The sequence below is a fragment of the Vipera berus genome (assembly GCF_964194415.1).
Source record: "Vipera berus genome assembly, chromosome: 1".
Classification (NCBI taxonomy): Eukaryota; Metazoa; Chordata; class Lepidosauria; order Squamata; family Viperidae; genus Vipera; species Vipera berus.
This window is the reverse complement of record NC_138202.1, coordinates 114,941,958-114,969,799: the sequence shown is the minus strand read 5'-3', so window position 1 is coordinate 114,969,799 and position 27,842 is coordinate 114,941,958. Positions and strand designations below refer to the sequence as shown.

Below are 27,842 nucleotides of genomic sequence, written 5' to 3'. Positions count from 1 at the left end.
GTGGGAGAAATATGGAGTGGTTTCTCAGCATCTTAGGTATGTTTTGTATCTGTTGATGTGGCCTAGTCTCATTCCCTAATCCAAATCCATTATAACAGCTATTAGGTTTATTTTCCTGACCATTGCAAAAGAGGCATGAAGTGTAAAAACAGTAACAAAACAATTCAATGAACATTTTTGTGAAGCCTGCATCTTTATGATGCATTCAAGACCCAAAAGCAGGAAAGAAAAAAAAGTGTTGCTTGAAATGTTTATATTCATTAGGAAACATGCCAAAAGCTGAGCTGAGACCCAAAGTCTCTCCAAGCATTCTGTTTCATCCACAAATTACTTCAGGTTTACAATCCCTGAAGCCTGTCAGGTCCATTTCAGATCCATTCATGTCTCTTCACCCTTCTTCCCTTGTTGAAGGCAGACTTTAGAATTTGGTATTTTCTGTTCACAGTGATATGCTTTGAACCAGATTTCACCTGCAACCTTCAAGGAACTGGAAAAAAAACAGAAAGTAAGTCCTGCTTCATTGCTATGAGAATTAAGACCTATTCAGAGAAAAATCATGCTTCTGATTCAAGCAGAGGATTGAATTCAGAACGAGTACAATACATTGAGGACAGATTGAGAAGCACAAAAATCTCTCCGTGATTCCTACATCTTCTTTTAGGTATTTGATGTGACTTCACAGTTATCTCTAGTTTGCATTGATGCTTTATGGACTTATATATCATTATCATAAAGTAGCACTTTATCCAACCACCCAAATTGAAAGGTCATGGTGATAGGGAGAAGGCAGACTCTGTCCATCTTCAGGAGACCAGCTGGGCATGTAATGTTCATACTAGCCATATGGAAATAGTTTGCCATTGCCTGTTTCTAGAGGGTTTTGTTTGTTTGTTTTTTGCAACTTTACAGTCTAGCTCAGCTGCTCCTAATCTTTTGGGCACCATTTTTTCCATGGATTGGAGTGGGGCGTGGCTTTGCATGCTACCTGTATCTCGTGGATGGAGCTTTGCTTGTTTGTGCAGCCCAGTTGCTAGCATGCTCCAACCAGGTGCGGTCGATGGAAAGGGGGTTGGGGACTCCTGGTCTAGCTTACACCTTTTTCTTGATGGTTCCTATCAAAATACTACCAACTTATTTTTTCCTGCCCAAGATGGCGGCGGCTGTGGTCTGAGCTCCCTGCGCTCCGCAGCGGGCTTTATATGGGTCGGTTGGGAGACCCGACCGAGGCATGAGGCGGTGGACAGCTTTGGGGGGAGTTGGATATGAAGATGTCTTGCTGGGTGCTGCTTTTGGCGGCGCTGGGCTCTCCCTGCCCCCTTGGATAGCGGCGTCTGCCTACCGGCTTGGAGCTTGTTTGCTTGTGGTCGGGCCTGTCATCCGGGACTCGTCGAGTTTGCTGCGGGCTCTCTCCGGTTCCTGCAGCTTTCTTTGTTGCTTCTTTGCCGTGAGCACTCCCCGCTTGTCGGAGGAGCGGCAGCGACGATCGGGCGACCTGAGGTCTCGGTTTGGAGCTGAGGTTCGTGTCAGTTTGGCGGGCGCTGCTTTTGGCGGCGCGGAGCCCTCCCTCTCCTCCCGAGTTGCAGTGGTGGCTTCCTTGCTTGGAAATTGGCCAGGGCTTGCTTCGCAGGCTCTATTTGCTATCTTTTGTCATGAACGTCCCCTGCCTGTCGGAGGAGCAGCGGCGACGATTGAGCGATCCGGAGACTTGGTTTGGAGTTGGGATTTAGATCAGCTGGCTGTCGCTGTTTTGGCGACGCGGAGCCCTCCCTCTCCCCGAATGGCGGCGGTGGCTTTCCGGCCGTGGTTTCATCCTACCGCCGTAGATTTGCTGGACCTGTTAGATTTGCTCCCTATGCTGGTTGGCAGGCACTACTGTGGCCCAAAGATCGGCCAGGATTACGCTTTAATGCCCGGTTGGGGGTTAGTGCTTCCCATTAATATTCCGGACTGGACCTGGGACTGGACCGTGGTGGGAGGACGGTCTTGGATTGATCATCAACTGCCCCACTGGTGTGAGAGACCAGGTGGGGTTGGTTTACCCCGGGATCCTTTACTCTATCCATGATAGGCTAGACTCCTCAGCCGTAGTGAAAGGACGGCTGGGGTTTCTTTTCTTGAGTTCCACCTCAGGTGAGAGCTGATCTGGACTAATGGACTGTGATACATCTACCGGACTTTATGTTATCAATACCATCGATCCACCCATTATTAACCATTATTAACATCAGCCCTATGCGGACATTTGTCACTATTGTATGGTTTTCTTACACTACTCTGGAGCCAACTTGTATGCCCTCAGGGGGGTTTCTCCCTCCTAGATTCGACCTGCCGCCCTTTCCTGCATTCCCCTTAATGACGGGCCCAACTGTTGGGACCCTGAGAGGTGGTTGGGCTTAGATAGGGGCCTCGAGCGGAGATGTATCAAGAGGCCTCTGATCCACTTTTTAGCCGGTTATGTTAAAAGGTTAGGGAGGGTGAGGGAGGGGAGGGGATTATTAACCGGCACTCTGTCCGGGCCGGTTTGGGGTCCCAGCGGGTCGGGGCTTGGGTTAGAGGCGGCTGGTTCTGGATGTGTTGGGGTGGGGCTTCAAATCCCCACAACGATAGGGAATGGCAGCAGGTGTGTGCACGGAGGGCTGTATCGACATCTGGGATCGCGCCCCTGCTGCTTGCGAGCGGTGATGCGCTCCGACCCTCCGGCTAGCACCCTTTTGCCTGGGGGTGAGGGTGATCAGGCCTCTGAGCTCTGGCTGGTTTACCTTAATGCCAGATCCGTTGCTAATAAGGCTCCCCTCATTCGTGACTTGATCGAGGAGGAACGCGCGGATCTGGCATGCATTACGGAAACCTGGTTGGGCTCGGAGGGCGGGGGCCCTCTGATCGAGTTATGCCTCCCAGGTTTCCATGTGCTACTCCAGCCACGGGCTCAGGGTAGGGGCGGCGGGGTGGTGGTGGTTATCAGGGAGACTTTATGCCCGCGGGAGACCACCATTGTCCAGATTGGCGGGAGTGAGTCCCTCCTCCTGAGATGTGGTTCTCGGGTTCAGATGAGCTTGTTGCTTACATACCTGTCGCCCAGCTGTGTGGCAACAGCTCTGCCCGAGCTGCTCGACACCCTCTCAGGGTTGGCGGTGGAGTTCCCCAGGCTCATAGTGCTGGGTGACTTCAACCTGCCTTCCCTGGGAGGGTCGTCGGAGCTAGCCCGGGAGTTCATGGCTTCCATGACGGCCATGGACCTGACCCAGGTAATTCAAGGCCCGACCCATGTGGGGGGTCACACTCTCGACCTGGTGTTCCTATCTGGACAGTGGTTGGATGATTTGGGAGGGGGTTTACCGGTTGTTACCCCCCTGTCATGGTCCAACCATCATCTCCTGTGGCTGGTCTTCCGTTATGCCACCCCCCGCTGCTGGGCAGCGGAACCAACTAGATGGTTCTGCCCCAGGCGCCTAATGGACCCTGAACGGTTCCAGATGGCGCTTGGGTCTATACCCATCGCCCTCACTCACAGCCCAGTTGATGCCTTGGTGGATGCCTGGGGAAAGGCGGCCATTGAGGCACTCAACTTTGTTGTACCCTTGCGACCTCTGACCCGGCGCAGATCCCGTTGGGCTCCATGGTTTTCTGTGGAGCTCCAGGAGATGAAGCGTCGGAGACGGGGTCTAGAGAGCGGTTGGAGGTCCAGCTGTTCCGAATCTGACCGATTGCAGCTAAGAACCTTTACAAGGTCTTATCTTGCTGCGATGAGGACAGCGAGGGCTAATTACTTCGCTGCCCTCATCGCGTCCGCAGATAATCGCCCGGCCGCCCTGTTTAGGGTGACTCACTCCCTTCTTCACCAGGAGGTGAGGGAGGATCCCTTACAGGGATGGGCCGAGGAGTTTAGTCATCATCTGACGGACAAAATCGCTCAGATCCGGGCCGGTTTGGACTCTGACTGGGCGGAGTCTGACGTGGAGGAATCGGACGGTCTTGAGCATGTTATCTGGACTGAGTTCGATCCTGTTTCCCCTGATGATGTGGACAGGATCATGGGGAGGCCGAGCTCCACCACCTGTTTGTTGGATCTGTGCCCCTCCTAGCTGGTTTATGCGGCCCGGGAGGGGACACGAGGCTGGTTCCAGGCAGTAATAACTGCTTCTTTGAAGGAGGGTGTCTTCCCTGCCGCCTTGAAGGAGGCGGTGGTGAGACCCCCTCCTCAAAAAGCCTGCCCTGGACCCGGCTGTTTTAAATAACTATCGTCCAGTCTCCAACCTTCGCTTTCTGGCGAAGGTTGTCGAGAGCGTGGTGGCGCATCAGCTTCCTCTGTTCCTGGAGGAAACTGATTATCTGGACCCGTATCAATCGGGTTTCAGGCCCGGGCACAGCATGGAGATGGCATTGGTCGCGCTGGTGAATGATCTCTGGCGGGCTCGGGACAGGGGTTGCTCCTCTGTCCTAGTCCTATTAGATCTCTCAGCGGCTTTCGATACCATCAACCATGGTATCCTACTGCGGCGTCTCAGGGGTTTGGGAGTGGGAGGCACCGTTTTACGGTGGTTCTCCTCCTATCTCCTGGGCCGCTCGCAGTCGGTGTTGATGGGAGGGCAGAGATCCACCCCAAGGCCTCTCGTTTGTGGAGTTCCTCAGGGGTTGGTTCTCTTGCCCCTCCTGTTCAACATCTACATGAAGCCGCTGGGTGAGGCCATTCGTGGTTTCGGGGTGGGGTATCATCAGTACGCTGATGATACCCAACTTTTTCTTTCCACCCCGAACCAACCCAGCGATGCCCTCGCTGTGATGTCCCGTTGCCTGGAGGCGGTCCAGGTCTGGATGGGGAGAAACAGGCTTCGTCTCAATCCTGCCAAGACTGAGTGGCTGTGCATATCGGCATCTCGGACTAACCAGTCCATTCCACCTTTAATGATGGGGGGGTGAGGTGTTACCCCCCGTTGATAGGGCTCGCATCTTGGGCGTCCTCCAGGACTCACGGCTCAATTTTGAAGACCATATAGGTGCCATGACGAGGGGGCCTTTTGCCCAGGTTCGCCTGGTGCGCCAGTTGCGACCCTACCTGGACTGAGATGCTGTACGCACAGTCACTCATGCGCTCGTGACCTCCCATTTAGACTACTGCAACGCTCTCTACATGGGGCTGCCCTTGAGGACCACTCGGAGGCTTCAACTGGTGCAGAATGCGGCCGCGCGAGTTGTGATGGGGGCTTCCCGATACTCCCATGTAACACCTCTCCTCCGCGAGCTGCATTGGCTTCCGGTTGCCCTCCGGGTGAGATTCAAGGTGCTGGTGATGACCTATAAAGCCCTAAATGGCTTGAGTCCGGGATATTTGAGGGAACACCTTCTGCCAGCATCAAGTTCCTTTCGTCCAGTGCGCTCACACAGGGAGGGTCTTCTCAGGGTGCCGCCGGTAAAAGACACCCAGGGTGAGGGCCTTCTCTGTGGCTGCGCCTGCCCTCTGGAACCAGCTGCCCATGGAGCTTAGGACTGCCCCTGACCTTCGTTCATTCCGCCGGGACCGGAAGACCTGGCTCTTTGAGCTCTCCGGCCCAGGCTGAGAATTTTTAACTGGGGTTTTTATTTTAGGGGATAATTTAATCTTTTTAAATTGTTTTTTAACTTTTGTATTTTGTATTTTATGATTTTAAATTCCCTGTAAGCTGCCCTGAGTCCTTCGGGAAAGGGTGGTATATAAATCTAATAAAATTAAAAATTAAATTAAAACTTAGATGCTGCTTATCTTTTTTCAAGATCACCCAAGTATTGTTGAGAGCTACCACATATGAAAGGCTCTTTGATGTTAACTGATAACTAATTTTTAATTATAACTAATTTTATGAAAGAAGCATGTAATAGAGCACATGCTTAATGATTAGCATTTCTCTCTTTCTGATACATTTTTTTCTTAAAGGATCTACATCTGAAATCTTTATTCTCATTAACAGTCTAATACTTTGCACAGCAGATCGCTTTTGAAGCCTCTACCCAATGGACCTAGTGTTCAGTTGACATCTTCACACTTATATATATATGTCTATATCATTGCAAGTTCACATTTCACATGTCCTTAAGAGAAAAACCATGCAGATTTGTCTATGGAGATTCTCAGTCATCCAAGTCCTGGTTGTCCCAAAGGTGCTTTTCAGGAGGCAACTGGACTTTCTTGTTTTTCTTTGAAAATGTTTCACTTCTCATCTAAGAAGCTTCTTCAGCTCTGACTGGATGGTCAGAGGACTGGATCCTTCCATTCCGCACTATCCAGTCAGAGCTGAAGAAGCTTCTTGGATGAGAAGCGAAACGTCTTCAGAGACAAACAAGAAAGTCCAGTTGCCTCCTGAAAAAGCACCTTTGGGACAACCATGCAGATTCTTCATTTGATTCGCTGTTTGGCTAACCTTTATATGTGGAATGTTTTCTAGATGCCCAAATATTCTTCTCAGCTAATAGTCTTTGTAGTCTGATACTTACTGCACAATGTCAGCAAAGCCAGTGAAGAGGGATTTTGATTGATATTCAATACCATGTTTGGCACACATGGATTTCACCAAAGGAGTCACCTTCCAAAAGTTGTGCCGAGGCATCGTAGGGAAGAGACTATAGGCAAAAAGGAAGGCAGAGAATTATGATCCCTTTACTACCTTTTTGTTTTATATGAACTATGAAGCAGTTTCTCACGGATACCTTAAAATCTTTCTCATTGCCCTAAATCTGTACTCACTGGTGCTCAATTTGAAAATTCAGGTGCCCCGTAAACCAGTCATTGAAAAACGATTGATTCACATTGCATGTTGCCTGAAGCTGGGAGAAGAGAGAAAGAGAGGTTTTAGTCCAGACATACTGTGAATGAAGGAAGAACAATTTTCAGGCAAATGTCCATGATTTATATTCATGTATGTTTGTATGTATATATCAATATATAATTTGTATTTCTAGACCAGGGGTGTCAAACTCAATTTCTTTTTTTTTATTAAAAAGTTTTATAATACATTTTATCTTTAGCAAACCAAAAAAAAAAAACCTCCCAACCCCCTCCCCCCACCCTCTTCCCCCTCCCCAACCCCTCCCTCCCTTTCCCCTCCCCCCGCCCCCCCGGCTTCCCAGAGCAAAATACAGGGCATAAAAATACAATCATAATCTAACTTACGCAAACAATCCTAAACTATTTAAACTACCAAACTTTAACTCATATAAGAAAACTTCAGACAGATATATATATATATATATATATATATATATATATATATATATATATATATATATATCATATCAATAATTATACAAATACAAAATAATACTTTCCAATCTAATACCAAAACACAGGGTGTAAAAATACAAACAAACAATCATAATCTAAACTCAATTTCATTGAGGGCCACATCAGCATTATGGTTGCCCTTGGGGGACCGGGTGGGCGTGACCAAGTGGGCATGGCCGGGTGGGCGTGACCAAGTGGGCATGGCCGGGTGGGCATGGCCAGCTCAATGCTGCTCACTCAGCGCAGCTTACTCGAAATGCCTCGGTCAGGAGAGAACAAGTTGCACCAGCTAATTTGATATGGGGACATCTCATTGCCCCACAAGCTCTTCACCTTCCCAAACATCTGCAGCCAAGCATGTGCAGAGGATGGAAAGGGCCTTCTTCCCAAGCCCAGGCATGATTGGTAGTTTGTTAGCTCAGATGTAGATAGCCTCCTAGTCTCCAAGCTTGGAGAGAGAGAGAGCGTGTGTGTGTGTGTGTGTGTGTGTTCCTTCTTCTGCCTTGACAGATCTCTGGAGAGCAAGAGGAGGCAGGGAGCAGCACTTCCCAGTCCTGCATGAGGGAGGCTGGCCCTTCTTGAAAGGGAATCCCCATTTCCACTCATGCGTGGTAAGGATGCTGGCTTGTTGGAGCAGCCTTCCCTCATGCAGCTTCCCTGCCACCTTCTGCTCCTCTCCAGAGATCTTTCAAGGCAGAAGAAGTTGGAGGAAACTGCTTCCTGGAAATTTTCACTACATCAGCATCATGGTTGCCTTCAAAGGGCCAGTTGCATGTAGGACTATTGTATCATATTAGTTCAGAAATGTATTATGTCTAAGAGTGGGGCAAAAAGGAGTAAAATCTCAAATATGAACAAATGATTTATTTCAAATAAATCTGCAAAAACACATTTAAAACAAAGAAAAATACAAGCTTTTTAGTTTTCATGCCATTTTGTCCGAACTGGATGTTTGGCATCTTTTTTTGGCTACAAGTTCATCCATGTTTGGGGATAGGTTTTGAGTGGTGGATACTCTCAGGATAGAGTGGAGGTGTGCATCTGTGAGCTGACTTCTGTGTGCGCTTTTGTTCACCCTCATGACGGAAAAAAGTTGCTCACAGAGGTATGTACTCCCAAACATGGAGAGCATTCGAGCAGCTTGAAGGCAGAGTTGGGGCATTGTTTCAGGGATGAACCTGGTGAACTGTGCGGGTCCTACAGAATCGTACTTTCCCTTCAGCGTGCTATTACATTGGAGTTCTATCAGCTCCATCTGGATATTTACAGGAGCGCTGTCCACTTCGACTGAAAATGGATTGCTGAGCAGTCCAAACCTGAATTTCTGTTTTCCAAAATCAGCAAAGCAACATGTAAACTCCATTTGAAGTGTGCTCAGTTTATCAGCAAACTCAGCATTTGAGAAGGCAGTGGTGGAGACTTGGTTTTTTATTGTTTGGCAACTGGGAAAGTGACTCAAGTTTCCTTGCTGCATGTGAGTCTCCCACAGTCGCAGCTTTACTTGAAAAGCTTTCACAGCATCGTACATGTCTGTGATCACACGGTCCCGTCCCTGAAGCTGTAGGTTTAGTGCACTGAGATAATTAGTAATGTCACATAGAAATGCTAATTCACACAGCCACTTTTCATCTTTCAATTCCGTGCAGTCTTTTCCTTTGCTTTCAATAAACTGACATATTTCCATGCGTAATTCAAAAATCTATTGAGCACTTTCCCTCGACTTAGCCATCACACCTCTGTGTGATAAGGGAGTTCACCAAGTTCAGAATTTATTTCTTCAAGAAAAGTCTTAAGTTGATGGTGATTTAAATCTTTGGCTCTTATAAAGTTAACTGTCTTTGTTACAGTGTGCATCACATGGTCCATTTTCAGGGCTTTGCCACATAGTGTTTCTTGATGTATAATGCAGTGATATGCTGTCAGCTCACCTGTGCAATTCTCACTCTTCATTTTGCCTCGCATCCTTCCTACTAATCCACTCTTTTCCCCACACATTGAAGGTGCTCCATCTGTTGTGAGTCCTATAAGTTTGTCCCAGGGTAGTTTCATGTCATGTATACTTTTGGATACTGCTTCAAATATGTCCTTCCCCGTGGTAGTGCCATGCAGTGATTTTATATCCAGAAGCTCCTCTGTAATGCATAAATCTGAGTCCACTCCATGGATGAAGATTGTCAGCTGTGCTGTGTCAGAGACATCAATGATCTCATCCACAGCAAGGGAATAAGCAATAAATTCTTTTCCCTTTTCAACTAATTGTCCTTGCAAATCAGTGGCAAGCTCACATATCCGATCAACAACAGTATTTCTGCTTAGCTTATGTTTGAAAAAGCTTGCTTTTGGTCTGGACACATGACTTCTGTTGTGTCCATAGTTAATGGGAGTGGTTTTCCTAAGGCGGGAAAACCTGGTGCAGTTATTGGGTGTTACATTCTCGGCGGGAGATTCTGGGCCGGGGATTGGTTATGTTTAAAGGCACCTTAGTATATAAGATAGGGTTCAACGGCTGCTAGCCAGTTGACCCATGTGCATTCAATAAACGTTCTCTTGTTCAACCTCGCTGTCTACGCTCGTCATTCCGGACTTAACAACTTCACACACTTTAATCATGCAGCGCTTCAAAAACTCCCCCTCTGTAAATGGCTGGGCTGATTTGGCTATCTCTTCTGCCACTATAAAACTAGCTTTCACAGCAGCTTCACTTTGTGATTTTGCTTTTCTGAACATATGCTGCTGTGACATCAGGCTCTTTTTCAATTCTTCCACCTTCTGTGCTTTCTGCTCCATGTTCAAGTTTTTGTACTTGTCCTGATGCTTCGTCTCATAGTGCCGTCTCAAGTTAAACTCTTTAAATACAGCCACAGTAGCTCCACAAACAAGGCACACAGCCTTATCTTCAATGTCAACAAACAGGTACTCTGGCTCCCACCTCTTTTGAAAGCATATTTTTTCCAAGTGCACTTTCCGTTTGGCCATTTTGGGGGGTTTAAATATCGGCACACAGGTCTTCTTCCCTGCAGATATATATATGGATGAGACTGGACAGAAAGCTCAAAGTCTCAGGTACTGTGTGAGACAACCAGTTGTGAGCACACTTGGTATCCAGTCTGCTGGCTCAGTAGGATGCTGCAAGTCCAGATGTTTGGAGCAGGTTTAGCAACATAACAGCATCTGTGGAGAGAAAGCAGGAAAGCAGCCCTCTTTGATACAATTGAAATTATATGTTTTATGCAAGAGAGATCCTGTATGGATGGAGGAAAAAATCAGCAATCCACCATCACTCAGAAGCTGGTCTAGCAGCCACAAGGACTACTCAGCCTCCATTTCTGATCAGATTCTGATATTTTCAGGGCTGCCTTCCAGTCTCTCATTGCAAGGGGCGGGGGGGGGGGAATCAAGCTTTCCCAAATAGTAAACAAGGAACCACTTGCTCCATTTTTTCCCAACAACTCTCCTATGTCCATGAAGCCCAGAAATAGAGTTCAAAATCCCTGAAATATCCATCCAAAATTTAGCTTTTGCAAGCAATGCTGGTTAGTTCTCTCAAAGTCTGTCAGTCTGTCCTTTGGGGGAGACCCAAAGCATCCCTCCATTGATTTCAACATATTTTCCACCAAGAATCAGACTGAGCATAATGTGGTTTGGGGACCCAGGGGGCAAGGGGATGGGGCTCATGGGGCACTGGCAGGGATAGCCCGTGGAAAAGGAGGCCAGCGGCATGTGATCCAGGCTGGGAACATGCGGGGGGGGAGCAACTCCAGGACAGAGGGATGGAGCCAGTCTGGGCACTGCCCAAAATTGCAGGATGGTGGCTACTGCCTCACTCTTGTGGCCCCAAAGGGCTGCCCAGCATTCTGCCTCACCCCCTCCCAACTCTCCGCAGCCCCAGGCCCGCTTGCACTGAAGGGCACAAGGAGACTTTGAAATTGACAGTATGTTTTCTCCTCCACACAAATCTGGAGACATTCCCAGGCCACCAAGGCCCAGAGCTGTGGTGTTCACAGAGCCAAGGGTGGCACCTACTCTGGAACAGTTGGGGCACAAAGGAGCATCTGGGGATGCCCCAGTATGACTCCTGCTGAAAGAAAGTTGGCAGCAGTGTCCCTGAGGGGCAGGCAGGGTGGCAAAAAGAGTTTTTAGCGCTCAGCTCTACTATACCGCCCAGACCCCAGCCTGTAAAAAATCACAGACTCTGCCTCCGGCTGCAGCTTCTCCTCCAATTGGTCCCGCTTTCCCTGCACAGACCAAATGGGAGATCCACTGCAGCTTTTCCAGCCAGCCAGCCCAGTTCCTGAGTCCAAGGCATCCTTAGAGCTAAGCAGCTGCTCTCCGCCTGCCTTTCAAGTTGGGATAGACTGCAGCTGCTCTTCAACTTTAGAAGGAAAGACACCCAGACCCCAGCCTGTAAAAAAATCACAGACTCTCCCTCCGGCTGCAGCTTCTCCTCCAATTGGTCCCGCTTTCCCTGTGCAGACCAAATGGGAGATCCTCTCCAGCTTTTCCAGCCAGCCCGGCAGAGAAGCCATCTGTGGCTCTTTCTCTGGCCGCCTCAAGTCTGCCTTCCTGCCTGGGCACCTCTCCCCCTCACCAGCTGGGTGTTGCTCCCCCGCCACGTCCTACCTCACTCCCTCCTACCTACCTCCTCCGCGTCTGGTTGGCAGGAGACTAATGAGCTGCAAATGGTGCTGGGCTTCACCAACCCACGTGCACTTGCCTCCTACTGAGCAAGTGCTCAGCCGGGCCGGCACCAAGGTGGTGGGGGCCGGACCTTTTTAATTTCTGGGAGAGTTGTGAGGGCTGGATTCAATCACGTGGTGGGCTGTTTGTGGCCCGCGGGCCTTGTGTTTGACATGTCTGTTCTAGACAAATATATTGAATTTTGGAAGACTTAAATTATATTAGTTTAAATACTCATTTGGTATAAAATCTGATAGTCCCCATTGTACAGTTTTGAAAACATGGAGAATTAAAATGTAATTCTACTAATATGTTTATTTGTCATTTTGTGAAACATTTCTTGTCAACAGTTACTTTCAAATCTTCTCCTTACTTATTCCAGACTGAACCAGGTTGTCTGGTAAGATTCAAACTCACAAGCCTCCTTTTTTAAAAAAAAAATGTCCTGATCTTGATGAAAACCTGATGCTGGGAATGGAAAAGAGAGAAATGATTTCTGCACTGGCCGGTTTCTCTTTGGTGCTATTATCTTAAAATGAGTCCAAAAGATATTTGTTTTGTTCATCTCATTTCCATTTTTATAAAGTCCAACTAAAAGTGAGGGCAATCATAACCTGTAAGAAAAGACATGGTATTTCTAAATACACTTCAAACTTTACCATTACATAGAAAAAGCACTGTAAAAAAAATGAAAATAACTTTCGAAAATGAATATAGTTTTCACACGTGCAAATTATAGTTTGATGCTGTGGTAATTGGATTATTATGGTTCTCTGAGTTCTCTTACCTGTGTAGAGAACCAATCCATGTTTTTATCGTGATCAATGTGCATAGGAAGATGACTCGACTGAGATATCCATGTAAATAGGATACTCTCAAGAACACTGAGAGACAGAAATGAAGCAAAGTCAGAAAGTGAAACTATATCTACACAAATCAACCATTAAATATAACACTGGGACAATTTATTGGCTTGTTTGCTAGGCTTACAATGCAAATCATTCACTAGAGCAGGGGTCCCTGTCCCCTGGGCTGCAGGCCAATACTAGTTCGTGGCCTGTTGGGAACCAGACCAAGAAAGTGGCATATGAGTGTGCGAAGCTTCATTTGCATATATGAAGAATTAGGTTGAGCGCACAAATCTATCTCATCTCCCCCAACTGTCACTACCGCCACACACGGCCACCAGGCACCACCATTGCTCTGTACAGCCAAAGAGATTGGGGACTGCTGCACTAGACCTCATGGTGCCTTTCGGCGGAAACCAATACCTGTCCAACTGAAACAACTCCAATGACAATACAAGGCTTTAACAAGACTTTTGTTAAATTCCAATTGGTTTGTCATTTCCATTTCACTTTTAAATTTTAAAACCTCAACCATTTTATTTTGAAGATCCAGTGAAACATCCTTTTCTAACTAAATCTTTTGGTCTATCAGTTGTAAATCCAGTTTCAATACTATCTCCATCTTATTAAAATTTGTTCTAAAAATGAAATTTCTTTGATAACATCCTTTGGACATGGTTTATCCATTAAAGCATCATCATTATGACACTATTGATATTATGGCCACTATTTTCTAATTCAGTTCTTGTCCTTCATTGTTTTTATTTTATTTTTATTTATTTTATTTAATTCCATTTTCATAACATTTTGTACTATCTTGCAGGCCTGTATATCTTTCCTCCGTTTAAAATCTTTAGTCCCCTCTTGTGTCCAGTTTTTGAAATCATGTAATTATTTATCTGTATCATGTTCTATGAAAACCAAAACAGGATCTATTTCCTACAAGAAGCTCTTTGTACTTTATGTAATCTCAAAATCTTATTATAAAAGTTTTACTATTCCAATTGTATGTGGACCTTTAGCCTATGTGTTAATTTCTAAGATCAAAATCATATTTAACTTTTTGCTGATTATTTCAGATTCTTCTTATAATTAAACCTTTCTTCTGTTCTAGGTTGAAAGGCAAATTTATCCTGCATTTTCAAACTTGTCATTTTAATAGCTTAGAAGTAGTTAATCAGCAATTTCTGAAAGTGATTAGAAAGTGCTATTTGCAAACTTAGTATTCTTTGAAAATCTCTGCTGCTATTGCGAGAAAGATGGCTAGTCCTGTTGTCTCCAGGTACTCAAGGCTGTGGAAAATTAGAGCCTTGGTGGAGCAGTGGGCTAATGCCTCCTCAAGTAACACCAGCTGCCTGCAATTAGTGCAGGTTCGCATCCCACCAGGCTCAAGGTTGACTCAGCCTTCCATCCTTCCGAGGTAGGTAAAATGAGGACCCAGATTGTTGGGGGCAATTAAGCTGACTTTGTAATAATGCCGCTTGGTGTGTGTGTGAAAGCCCTAATAAGCAGGCATATACATAGAATGAAGGCTACTGCTAAGCTTGTAAGCCGCCCTGAGTCTTCGGAGAAGGACGGGATATAAATGGAATTAAAATAAAATAAATAAAATAAAAATAAAAATAAAATCACTATCCTATGAGGTAGACAATTCAATATGGCACTTAGAATTGAGGACTGCTTCAACTCATGGAGTTACATCAAAGTGGCACTTCATCTAAGGTTCAGTCAAAATGAAGAACCGCTTTGATGTTTTGCATATATGTGATGATTGATTCATATATGCAGATTGTAAAAAAATGTATGCTGCAGTCAGTAAGTGGTGAATGCATGTGCACCAGTCTTCAACAGGAAGAAAATGTGTGTGTGTGTCCTAAAAATAGGGGGGATGTTTTGGGGTAAGTTCAGAACTCCCAGAATTCCCCAGCCAACAAAGCCATTACTGCCAATGGTAGAACTGAAGCCCACAAGTTTGGGAAAGGGTAATCTAGAGCAGGGGTCTTCAGACTTGGCCCTTTTATGACCTGTGGACTTCAACTGGCTGAGGAATCCACACTGGCTAAGGAATTCTGGGAGTTGAAGTCCACAAGTCATAAAAGGCCCAAATTTGAAGACCCCTGATCTAGAGAATAGTCAGGGTCTGTGAAGGAATGGTGAAACACAAAGAAAATAGTACATATGATGAACAGTACTTCAAAAGAACGAAGTATCCCAGAACACCCTTGAATCCCAATATGGGGTTGAAGGCAATAAAGAATCGGATAAAATATGCAAATATCCATGCCATTTCCTGCAGAAGAGAAGAAAAGGAACAGACATTAGAATAGCATCTTCCCTTGCTCCAAGTAGGCACCCTACATGGAATCGTAATGAGTTCCAGATGTGTATCTTCAGGAAACTCTGCTCTGTTTACTGCCTCTTAGACAGAGTCATTTTCTACCCTGGCTGCTTTTTTAATGGACTGACAGATTTAACAGATTGAAAAGACCCATAGAAAAATTCACCAGACAAGATTGAGTATGCTTGCTTTTTTTAAAAGTACAATATTTTGAGCTCACATCATTCCTGAAAATGATGGAAAAGGAGAGAAGTTTCTTTGCATGTTGTTATAAGGATTTTTAAAAATTAATCAGGGAAAACAATCTTTTTATATAGTGACTATCAATACAAGAGAATGGGTGGTTGTAAGCACCAATGTTGGTGTGTATGTGGATCTGTTTGAGCTCATTAAAAATGTTGTTTTCAATTTTCAATAGTGGCAACTATCTGTACTTTGGATGGAGGGATGAGGGTGGAGGTTCATTCTTTAAGCTTGTGGGTTAAAGAACCAGGCTAGGCAACATCATCAGCAGAGTTTAGGGGATGTCAGGATTGGTGTTCTGCTTATAAGGGTTTCATGTGGTCAGTAATTCTTGTGATGTTAAGGTCATGTCAGGTCAGGTTCACATCAGGTCAGGGTCCTGTGATGGGGAGGTCACATCAGGTCAGGGTCATTGGGAAGTGAAGTGCTGGTTGGAGGGGGGCTTGCATTGGTTGGTTGGAGGTTGGTGATGTTGCGGGTTGGTTGTGTGGTTGGTTTGAATTCTCAGGGGTTAGGGTAGATTGATGTGTCTGTTGATGGAATTGCGAAGCTGAGGATCTGAGCAACCACCCCACTACACACAAAAGAAGCTGTGTCTAGACCCTTTTCAGAAGGGCCAGGACACACTGCAGCACCACAACACTAAGAAAAGCAGAAGAGAAATGGCTGCCTGACATCTTTCTCTGCAACGGCTATCTAAAAAATTTCATATTCTGACACACAGCAGCCAAACCACAATGCACCACACAGCCAACCACCACGCAAAAACGAACCCTACTATACATAAAGGGGGTATCAGAAATGACAGCCAGAATTCTCCAGCCTCTAGAACAGGGCTTTTCAACCAGTGGTACGGGTACCACCTGTGGTACATTGGCACCTGGCAGGTGGTACATGACCATCCTAGAAAAGTGGTAGTGGGGGAGGGGAATGAGCTGAACTGGTGGCAGCACCGCACAAGCCTGAATGAGAGATGGCTGGAGCTGCAGGGTTGTCAGGGCTCAGTGGAAGCACCAGGATCAGCGCCAGGCTCCAGCTGGAGCTCGGCACTGATCCTGGCATGTGTGCTGAGCCCAGAAGAAGTGCTGATCAGCTGGAATGTTGCAGCATCTCCAGGGTCTTGTGATTTACATTCAGATGCTTGGCAACTGATTCATATTTATAACGGTTACAGTGTCCCAGGGTCATGTGAAGTGACCAAAACCTGCTGCAACCACCCAGCAGACGGGGGGAATAAAAACCAAACACCCCCCACCCCACCCCCACTGCCAATCCTCAACAGAAATGCTCACAACAATGAAAACCTTGGACAGGAGGAAGAGTGCCGCTGGGCAGGCAGGCAGGTATCTTGTTCGGCTGTGGCTTGGGGGCACTTTTTTCAGTGCCATTGTAACTTCAAACAGTCATTAAGCAAACTGTTGTAGGTTGAGGGCTACCTGTACCTCATCACTTCCGCCCTTTTTTATTTGGTCATCAAGGTTTTTATACCTTGCTAGGCGACTGGTGGTACTCAGATGTTGCCATATCCTAAAAGTGGTACAATGGGTGAAAATGTTGAAAAGCCCTGCTCTAGAAATAGCAATAGCCCACAAACACACAGCCACACCCCGCCAGGAATTATCCAGAACCAAAGACAAGATACAGAAGGATGAAAGAAATAATGTAAGACTTCTGGTTTGCCAAAGCACCCGACATGGACGTCTGGAGGATGGCTCTCGTCTTCCACATCCAGTTTTGCATCGCTGCAGGGTCCTAAAAGGGCCGAAGAGTCACCCTGACCAGCAAGAAGGGGCTTTTGCAGAAATGCGGGGGAGCTGCAAACCCCCCTGTTAGTGCCTGCATTCCCTTCAAACAGGCGGACGAAAGACCGGCCATAGCAACATGACTGGTTACTAGGCTGCAGACAGCCGAAGTCACACTTACCACCAGGCAACATTAAAGCAGCATGGAAGAGACTGGTAAGATTCTTTTCTGATATTCCAATCTTCTTCCTTTCACCTAAATAAGCTGCTAAGTACTTTCCCCCTGTGGAGAGGGAGGGGGAAGTTTCAACTCTCCCTTCAAGAGAGTGGCAATCTAGCCTCCAGGGTCGTTTTTTAAAAAATGTTGAAAAAAACAAATTGATCTCAATTAGAACTTTATAACTTGTGGACTAAAAGCTTTTGACTACTTACTTCTTACTTCCTACTCTTATTTGAAAATTTGGCTCTGTTCTTCCAAAATAGAAGAAATAATTGAAAGAGATTTACAGATACTTCCCTAAAAGAAACAGAAAAGAAACTCTCTAAGCGCTTGGGGGACACTCAGTGGCCAAACTTGAAATTGCAATTGCAATCAGACACTCTTAAAAAAAAACACAGAGAGAAGAGATTTGGCTGACTCCTTAGAAAAATAAGATAAGACTAGCCTTCAACACCAGATGTGAAACTTCACCATGGAAGAAATAGAAAAACAAATCTATGCTATGATGAAAATAACTTGCCAAACTTATCAGTTCCTGTCTACAGCCGGCGATGAAAAAAACCAGAAAGCGTCTTGGAGAAGCAAACTCAAATTTTGACTACAACTAATAATTTATTGGGACAGAACACAACAGAAGAAATTGAACAATTAAATACATTGATGGAAGAATTAACTACTCAACAAGCACAGACATTTGAAGATAAAAATGAGAAATGAATGGAAGAAAAATTATATAGTCCAGGACAACTATATCAAGAGATGAAAATAATAAGAGGATTTGGTGTTTTCATCAGACCCCTCAACCCTTCAAAAAGGAAGACTGGAGGGTCACTTCAATACGATATAATAATACAAGAATTCTTTGATGACCCTGAAGCAAAGAAGCAAAAAATCATATGGCAAAGGAAAAAAGCAAGAATAAGATTGAAGAAGAATGGACATATCTAAAAGGCCTGAAACGGAATACTAAAATAGACAGGATTGTACTTGGATTATGAGAGATTGTTTTGATGAGTAGATTAAAATACTAGCTAATTAAAAAAAACAAAAAAATAAAAACAAACTCAGATGTATGAATATTAACTGTTAAATCGAAATATTGAGCTGTTTAAATGAAATTGATTAAGATGTATATATGTTAAGAATGATATAATGTAATCAATATACTTGGATGTAGTGATATGAAACGATGAAAGGATGTATTAAATGTTGAAATGAGAAATTTTTGGCTAATTTTTAATATGTGGAAATTATAATGAAAACAGGAATATTATATTGTTTTATCAACTTGTTGATATGAAAATGAAATAGATAAGATGTGTATTTATATCACCAGGTATTAGAATTGTGTAAAGGGAAGGGAAGTCACCTAGAAATATAAAATTGAAAAACTTTCAAACATTTAATTTTAATATCAATGCAAAATTAAACCTGGAAAAGTAAAAAGTGTTCGATGTCTTAAAGATGGAATGTTAAAATATAAAATATATTAAAGTATTGATAAATGTTAGAAAACTACTTAATAACTGATGGATAAAAATAAGAAGTATGTTTATTTAGATAAGAGATAATATGTATCAAAGGAAAAAAGTGAGGAAATTCTGGTTATAACAAATTGGAGATTTGTAATAATATGTATTTGTACGAAATGGAACTATTGTAACCCAGACACCATGTTGCTTTTCAAAGATACTATTGTAACATTGGAAAATCAATTAAAAACTTATTAACTGAAAAAAAGAAATAATGTAACTTAAAAAACCAACTGTAACAATTGCAACCGATTCTATGTGAGACAAACATCATGTCAATCAAAAACCAGGCTCCATGAACACCACGATCCCAAATTCCTAATCTCTACTCACATTGACACCAGACAGCACCAATTTGATTGGAGCAATACAAGAATCATTGATCATGCTACCACCACCCTCGTTTGCGGGTTTATCGAAGCCTGGCACAACACAAACAATTTCATCAACAGACACATCAATCTACAACCAGCCAATGATCACCTGAGAATTCAAATCAACAGCACAACCAACCAGCAACAGCACTGACCTTCAACCAACCCATGGACCCTCCCCAACCAGCACTTCACCTACCAATGACTCTGACCTGATGTGACCTCCCCATCACAGGACTCATCAGAAGACCCTCACTTGTGACCACACTTGACCCATCACAAGACCACGATGTGACCCTCAGTTGACATGACCTTACCATCACAAGATCTACTGACCACCTGAAACCCTTACAAGCAGAAGAACACCAACAATGCCATCCCCTAAACCACAGGTCGGCAACCTGCGGCTCCGGAGCCGCATGCGGCTCTTTGAGCCGTCTCTTGCGGCTCCCAGCCGCCTGGTGCGCGCGCACCTCTTCCAACGGGCAGTGGTGCGCGCGCACCTCTCCAAATGGAGAGTGGCACCGCCCGTTTGGAGAGGTGCACGCGCACCTCCCCGAATGGGCGGAGGTGCGCGTGCACCTCCCCAAACCTTTGGGGAGGTGCGCGCGCACCTCCGCGCGAATGGGCAGCGGTGCCGCTCTTTCAGGAAGCTGCCGTGGCCCGTCTGTGAAGCTGCCGAAAGCGGCAGCTTAGCAGACGGGCCGCTGCAGCTTCCTCAAAGAGCGGCGCCCCTGCCCATTCTGAGAGGTGCGCGCGCACCTCTCCGAACGACCGGAGTTGCGCGCGCACCTCCCCAAACCTTTGGGGAGGTGCGCGCGTACCTCCGCGCGAACGGGCAGCGGTGCCGCTCTTTGAGGAAGCTCCCTCTTTTTTTAATTTGTGATGGAACCGGTTCCCAGTGGCTCTTTTTCTTTTTTAGGTTGCCGACCCCTGCCCTAAACTCTGCTGAAGATGTTACCTAGCCTGCTAATGAAACATTCAGAAACCAGCCCACAAACTCGGAGAATGAACCTCCACCCTTGTTATTTTCAGTCACTGACATGTTTATGTGATATCAGGTAAAAATGTAGCAATTTTTTTTAGCTTTGGTTATCCCACAAAATTTCATCCATTTTTAATTAGGATGCTTGTCAATAGTGCATGGCAAATAAGGCTGGAAAAGTCTCTTTTGCCATCATCTCTATTAGAAAAAAAATAAGTCCAACCCGATTTCTAATCCCTCTAGATCAGGGGTGTCAAACTGCCGGCCCGCGGGCCGGAGCATCACGGAGAAACCGCACCCATCCCATTTTCGGCAATGAGAAAAAGTTCCGATACGTCGCGTGACGTCACATGATGTCGCGAGTTTGACATGCCTGCTCTAGTTCTTTTTTTAAAAAGAAAGATGAACCATGACTTTACATTTGTGTTCAAGCCACCATAAATAATTCCTGAATCAAAGCCCTCAAAATCACTACTTGAGAAAACTGGATTGTAATTCTTGTACATTCTTAGTTCAACCGATGTCATTGTCCAACTCTATGCCTCCAACTTTCCCTATGCCTTCTACATGTCTGTTTCCTTATACAAAAATTTAATGTCTTCTTCATAAAAGGCCTTTTGATAGCCAGCAATAGTTCATCTGGAAGCACTTTAGAATTGGGTGGCATTGACTTTCCTATTAACAATATCCTCTGCCAATTTTTATATGGTTCTGAAATGGTCTAGCTTTTTCATTCCCTCTTAAGGAAATAAAATTCTAAACCTAGAAACTTACCATGGGGAGGGGGAAAGAAATCTCAGTATTTTAATATTTGGTATGGATTATTTGTATACTCACCCTCCACAGTTTGCGCTGGAATATAAAGTACAATGAGTAAACTTGAAAAGTTGGCATTATAAGCAGTGGCAATGCTGTAGAAGGAAACAAGATGGATATAGTCATTATTTGTCCTTTTTAAACACAGAGGAGATATATAGAAACAGGAAGTATCAATCACATTCCTCAAATGTATTGTATTTAACATTTTGGAAAAATTATAATTGTACTTGGGAAATCTCATCATACATCAAATCCCAAAACATGTACATGGCAGACACTGCCTGAATTGTGCCACTCAAACTGTGTTGACTCCATTAGAACCAATTGACTAAAATGCACTTGAATGAGTTAAAAAAAATCTCTTATTATTCCTGGTGATAAGTGGACAATACTACCTTAATCTACTCAGGTTTATTTAGAAGAAAGCCCTGGTAAATCCAGTGAGACCCGCTTTTAAGTTTATGCATTCATTTATAAAGGGTACAGCTGCCCATCTTGTAAAACACAGCTCTGCGCAACTTACAAAAATATAAAACCTAAAGCAAGAGACAGGGCAAGCCACTATTAGAATATATAAAGAGAGCAAACCGCACTACCTTCTAGCACTGATGATGTTACCTAGCTGGGTAATGAAATGTCTGCAAGAAAACTACTGACCTCGGAGATCACTAAGGACCCCATAGTTCCACCCTGAGTTAAAAACATTCTCTTCTATTGGAATCAGCTAAATAAAAGGTGATTTTCCTTCACACACAAAGGTGTTTGTGTGTGAATAGTCAGAAAAAAAGAAGCATAGAGGCACAATAAGAAAAATGTGCTCTAGTTGCTGGCCAAAATCAGAGAAGAAAAAAAAGGAGAAATTCCAGAGAGAGGAATTTAAGGGAGAACAATGTTTGTAAGAAGAAAACATTGTTATGTAATATTACCGTAATTTCGGGCGTATAAGACGACTCGGCGTATAAGACGACCCCCCAACTTTTGAGGTGATTTTAAAGACTTTTCGTCTTATACGCCGGAAAATCGCAGGGCAGGCTGGCGGGAGCCGGCAGGGCAGTCCTGCGTACGCGCGCACTCCCCGGCTGCTCCTTAGCAGCTGGGGAGTGCGCACATGTGCAGGACTGCCCTGCCGGCTCCCGCCAGACGCCCTTCCCTCTTGAGGCAGCATCGCTCCCTGGCTCCTAAGGAGTCCTCGGGGATGCTGCCACAAGAGGGAAAAGCGTCGGACGGGAGCCGGCAGGGAAGTCCTGTGAGGGTTTGCGAGACAACCAGCAGCTGCCGACCCGAATTATTTCCTGATGAAGACAGAACAAACCCCCGAAGCGGCAACAATGGGCGTTTCTCTTGAAACGACCATAATACAATGGTCAATACCAAGTATGCGCGGGGGGAGGAGAGGAGAGGAGAGATAAAGAACGGAAGCCGAGCGTTTGTCTAGAGCTTAAAGCTTCTTAGGAAAAGAGGGGAGAGCCTCTCGCCGAGGACACGACAGCAGCGCCCTCTCACCTTCCAGCGTACAGGCATGACTCTTCGCCTGCCTGGAACTAGACGTGGACAGCGAAAACGTGCAAGTCTTCTAAGGGGAGAGAAAAGAAGGCGGTTGTGGTGGAAGCAGAGAAGGACGCAACAACTGTAAACAGAGGCGTTTCCTTGACAAAAAGCCCCGCGGCCTACTTGGCTCCGGCCTTCGGGCGCCTGCGCGAGAAGTCACCAATCAGAGCCTGCACGCGCGTTTGCCTTCGACGCCCCTCTGACTCTTCCCTTTCCAACTGCCGGCGGGCTTACTTGAGCAGGAGCGCTTTCTTTGCTAGCGGGGGAAGAGTAGTCGCGCGTCCGAGGGGGGGGAAGGGAGGGGTTAATGTTGCTCTCTTCCCTCTTGGAGAGATCTCTATAATCGTTGTTGAATTCCTCCTTTGGGTGCTTGTAACTGCTGTAGGATAAGGTGGGTTTATGTTTATACGCAGATTCGTGTCCAAATAAACCATTGGTGAATGGGATGACCTTTCGATACTTACCCCACCCCCCCAAACAGATTGTTGAAATAAAATGAGGCAGAGACGAGCATCACTCCGGGTGCCTTAATGTGTAATTAATACTGCTTCCCTTCCACGTTGCTTAGCCTTAATTCATGAAGCAAAGGAGGATTTGGAGAATTGGAAAGGAGGACGAATGGGGACAATGCAGGACAGTTGAGGCAGCATCCCCGAGGACTCCTTAGGAGCCAGGGAGCGATGCTGCCTCAAGAGGGAAGGGCGTCGGGCGGGAGCCGGCAGGGCAGTCTTGCACACGCGCGCACTCCCCAGCTGCTAAGGAGCAGCCGGGGAGTGCGCGCGTGCGCAGGACTGCCCTGCCGGCTCCCGCCAGACGCCAGACGCTGATTTTCCGGCGTATAAGGCGACTGGGCGTATAAGACGACCCCCCAACTTTTGAGAAGATTTTCAGGGGTTCAAAAGTCGTCTTATACGCCGGAAAATACGGTACTATTGAGTCTGCTAACAGAGTATAATAATAGTAGTCATTATAATAACTGTAATTAATGTAACAATATAGAAAATAGAATAAAATATAAAGTAGAGGCAATATAAAAACCCAGATAAACTTCTAAGTTTCACATTTCACTTTTATTTCTTGGGTTTATTTCAAAATAAAATATCTCCCTAACCCTTAAAGGAAAATATTTTTTTAAAAAAACAGAAACCACTTGTTCAGAGTCCAGGGCTTTTGTGGTTCTTGAGACTCAGACTGAAGAGTCAATTTAATTGGAGACAGGTAAAAAAAAATCATATGACAGAGGTCCCCTCTGAACTGCTGTAAGCAGTTATTGGTGGTGGCCACTAGCTTGTTTGGCTTCAAAAAACGGGTTGGACCAATTCATGGAAGTCATGCGAATCAATGGTTATTAGCCTGGATGGCAGTCTGCCTGTCTGAAGGGAGACCAGTGGGTATCCTTGGTAGGTCATTGTGAGAATGCCCTCCTGAACTTGTTGGGCCAGAGGTGGGATCCAGCAGGCACCATTGATGCTCTTATGAATAAAGTAGTTTCAAAAAGAAAAGCAACTGCTGGTCAAGCATTATTTGCATTATTTTCCAGTCTCTCTTCCATGGCAATTTTCTCCCACTCTAATTTGATTATGGATGGTCCTGCCTATAGTATATGTTATGTATCCAGGTGCAGGTCACCTGCATAGCAGCGGCCACTAGGGGGAGTTGGCCTCGACGGTTGGCAGGGAAACCTCGTGTCCGGCGGGAAACCTAGGGCCAACCCCATTGGCTAGCCGCCTAACTGGCCAGGTATATAAGGAGGCCAGGTAGCCCGTGTTCCTTAGTACGGGACTTCCCCAATAAAGGGCTGAACCTGTACTCAAGCTGGCGTCTCTTCCTTGCGTCGGACCCACTACTTTACAGTGGTGATGAAGGTGGGATCCTGCCGACGAAAGAGCTGAAGTCACTAGGGGAACGCACCGTGTGCTGGAGGGAAAGAGGCATCTTTCCTCCCCCCTCAACACGACCGCCAGCACCCGCAACCTGGCCACCGCAAGCAACCTACGACCGGCCCCGGCCACTGCAACCGAGCACCGATATCAGCCACCGCAGCAGCCGGCAGGGAAACGATGGCAAGAACCGGACAACCCCGCGAATTTGACACCCGCCACCTGGAGAAGTGGTCCCGGTACCTGTTGCACGCCAAGCTGTACATGAGGTTCAACCAGATCTCGGAGGACAGCTCGAAGGCGGCGGCCCTGTTCTGTATCGGTGGCCCTGCCCTCCTCGAGGTCGCTGCGAACCTGTTCTCCCCGTAGCCCATCGAAGCCGTCTCCTACCGGGACCTCATCACCCGTCTGAACGCCAACTTCCAGCCTCGCATGTCCGTGCTGGCCTGGAGGTCGCAGTTCAAGAAGAGGGAGCAGTGACCCGACGAGTCAGGGGCTGAGTACATCACCGCCCTGCAGGAAGCTGCGAGCCCCTGTAAGTTCTCGAACCTGGAGGAACGGCTACGCTACAAGCTGGTTTGTGGCCTACGGAACATGAGGCTGCAGCAATGCCTGTTCGCGAAGGCTGAAGTGATGCTCCAGGAAGCCCAGGACGCCATCCTGGCCCACGAAGCAGCCTGTGGGGCTGTCCAGGCCATCCCCGAACAAAGATCCGGCAGCCAGGCGGGCGCCATCCACCACCAGGTCACCACGGTCGAGGACGAGGAGGACGAACTGAGCGTCGACCTCCTCCAGCGGAAAGCGGCCCAAAATCAATGAGACCGACGTCCGGACAAGCCCAAGCCGACCAACAGCTCACAGAAGTGCGCAGGCTGCGGCGGAAACCACATGCGCACACACTGCAAGTTCTGGTCGGCCACGTGTCAGGTCTGCAAGAAGACAGGCCACATAGCCGCGGTCTGTCGTAGCCACTGGCCCCGAGAAGAGATCCATGAGCTGTGCCCAGAAGACTCGCCGCCGAGAGGTACTGGGGCCCCAACCCAATCACGAATTGGATTTTTTGAGAGCCGGCTGGCCATCCACCACACTGGTAGCTGCCGGCTGCTCAAACAAAAATTTAAATTAACAATCCGCTTGCAGGGCGTTCCGTGTAACATGGAGCTTGACTCCGGCTCTGCGGTCTCCATCATCTCTGATGAGACTTTTAACTACATTAACGGCCGGAGCAAGCAGCGGATTCAATTGCGGCCCTCAAACGTAATCCTGACCGACTTTCAAAATGCCCCGGTCAAGGTAAAGGGGAAGGCCACCCTTTTGGTGGGGTTTAAGAGTCGCGTGGAGCATCTGGAGGTAGTAGTGGTAGAGGGCCAGAGAGCCAGCCTAGTCGGCCTAGACTGGTTTGAGGCCCTGGGGATCGTAGTCACAGGGATCCACCGCACCCAGGGAGAGTCCATCGAGGCCGTCTGCAAGGAATTTGCAGACATCTTCGATGAGAAGCTGGGCAAGTACACAGGGCCCCCTATCTCCCTTAAGCTGAACCCGAGCATCGCCCCCATTAGAGTCAGGCTGCGGCGAGTCCCCTTCGTGCTCAAACACAAAATAGAGAGCGAACTGGACAAGCTGGTAGGCCAGGGAATCTTAGAGCCCGTAGATGGGGGGGAGTGGGAAACCCCAATAGTCACCCCACTTAAGCCCAACAGGGAGGTGAGGATTTGCGCCAACTACAAGTGCTCGGTGAACCGCACCCTAAACCCGCACGCTTACCCGGTCCCCACGGTCAGCCATGTTCTCGCTTCCCTCCAAGGCGGTGCCATCTTTTCAAAGCTGGATCTCGCGCAAGCGTACCAGCAGCTCACGGTCACCAGGGCAACGGCAGATGCACAGACTATAGTAACACATAGGGGAACTTTCAGGGTAAACAGGCTGCAGTTTGGAATCAGTGTAGCTCCTGGCATTTTCCAGGAAATTATGGAAAAAACCCTCAAGGGCATCCCAGGAGTCTGCCCCTATTTTGATGATGTCCTGATTGCAGGAGCATCAGCAGAGGAACTGACAGGTAGGCTAAGGGAGGTTATAGCAAGGCTGAGGGCTGCTGGCCTCAAACTGAAGAGGGAAAAGTGCAGCATTGGAGTTCCTTCCACAGAATTCCTGGGGTTCAGGATAGATGCCAGGGGAATCCACCCCACTGAGTCAAAGGTAAAGGCTATCAAACTGGCACCCACACCAAAGAACAAAGCAGAGCTGCAGGCAGTCCTGGGCCTGCTCAATTTTTACCACACATTCCTTCCCCACAAGGCAGCCATCGCAGAACCACTACACAGGCTATTGGACAAGAAGGCAGCATGGGCCTGGACCCCTATCCACGACCAAAGCTTCAGAGCTTTAAAGGCAATACTGTCTGACAAGTCCACACTGACACACTTTATAGAATCAAAGCCCATATGCATCACGTGCGGTGCCTCCCCTTACGGTGTGGGTGCTGTACTAAGCCATCTTGAGCCTAATGGGGCCCAAATTCCAATCGCTTACTACTCTAGAACGCTGTCTGGAGCAGAGAGGAACTACGCACAAATAGATAAGGAGGCTCTGGCAATAGTTGCCAGGGTCAAAAAGTTCCACAATTACCTATATGGCAGGGAGTTCACAATTTATAGAGACCACAAACACCTGCTTGGCCTGTTCACAACGGACAAACAGACCCTCCAGATACTCTCTCCCAGAATGCTCTGGTGGTCCATCTTCTTTGCAGCATACAATTGCAAGCTGGTGCACAAGCCAGGGAAGGAGATGGGCCACGCAGACGGCCTAAGTAGACTGCCCATAGACACTACAGAGCCAGACCCAGCCGCAGCAACACAGGTCCTAGCTCTGCAGGAACTACCAGAATGCCCAGTACATGCCAAGGACATTGCAGCCAAAACAGCCTCTGACAACATCCTGAGTAGGGTACACTCGTGAGTTTGCACAGGCTGGCAGGACAAGTCCCCGGGACCTGAATTCCAGGCGTACTTCATCAGACGGCACGAACCTCCACACACCGGGGTTGCCTCCTATGGGGAAGCAGGGTCATCATTCCCACAGCATTTCGGGACAAAGTGCTGGAGTCTTTGCACGAGGGACATCCGGGGGTGGTTAGGATGAAGGCACTGGCTAGGAGTTACCTCTGGTGGCCAGGGCTGGACAAGCACATTGAGGAATGGGTCAAAGGCTGTTACACATGCCAGAGATCCAGGCCAGAGATGCCTCACGCCCCCGTGCACAAGTGGGAGGCAACACACACACCCTGGTCCCGCATTCACATTGACTACACGGGGCCCTTCCAGGGTCAGCTGTTTCTGCTAGTAGTACACAGCCACTCTAAGTGACTGGAGGTAGTCCCTGTAC

General features: G+C 46.8%; 1 protein-coding gene across 1 annotated transcript in view; it reads right to left on the bottom strand.

Moving 5' to 3' along the window:
• Positions 1–378: 378 nt before the first annotated feature.
• Positions 379–27,842, bottom strand: part of LOC308661045 (acyl-CoA (8-3)-desaturase-like) — a gene marked incomplete at both ends in the record, with an annotated part of 55,934 nt that continues 28,470 nt past the window's right edge. Inside the window, 6 exons of the mRNA XM_081315750.1 lie at positions 379–487; positions 6,466–6,591; positions 6,716–6,795; positions 12,717–12,813; positions 14,970–15,067; positions 21,049–21,122. Of these exons, the coding sequence (XP_081171876.1) occupies positions 379–487; positions 6,466–6,591; positions 6,716–6,795; positions 12,717–12,813; positions 14,970–15,067; positions 21,049–21,122 (584 nt within the window). The remainder of the gene's footprint in view (positions 488–6,465; positions 6,592–6,715; positions 6,796–12,716; positions 12,814–14,969; positions 15,068–21,048; positions 21,123–27,842) is intronic.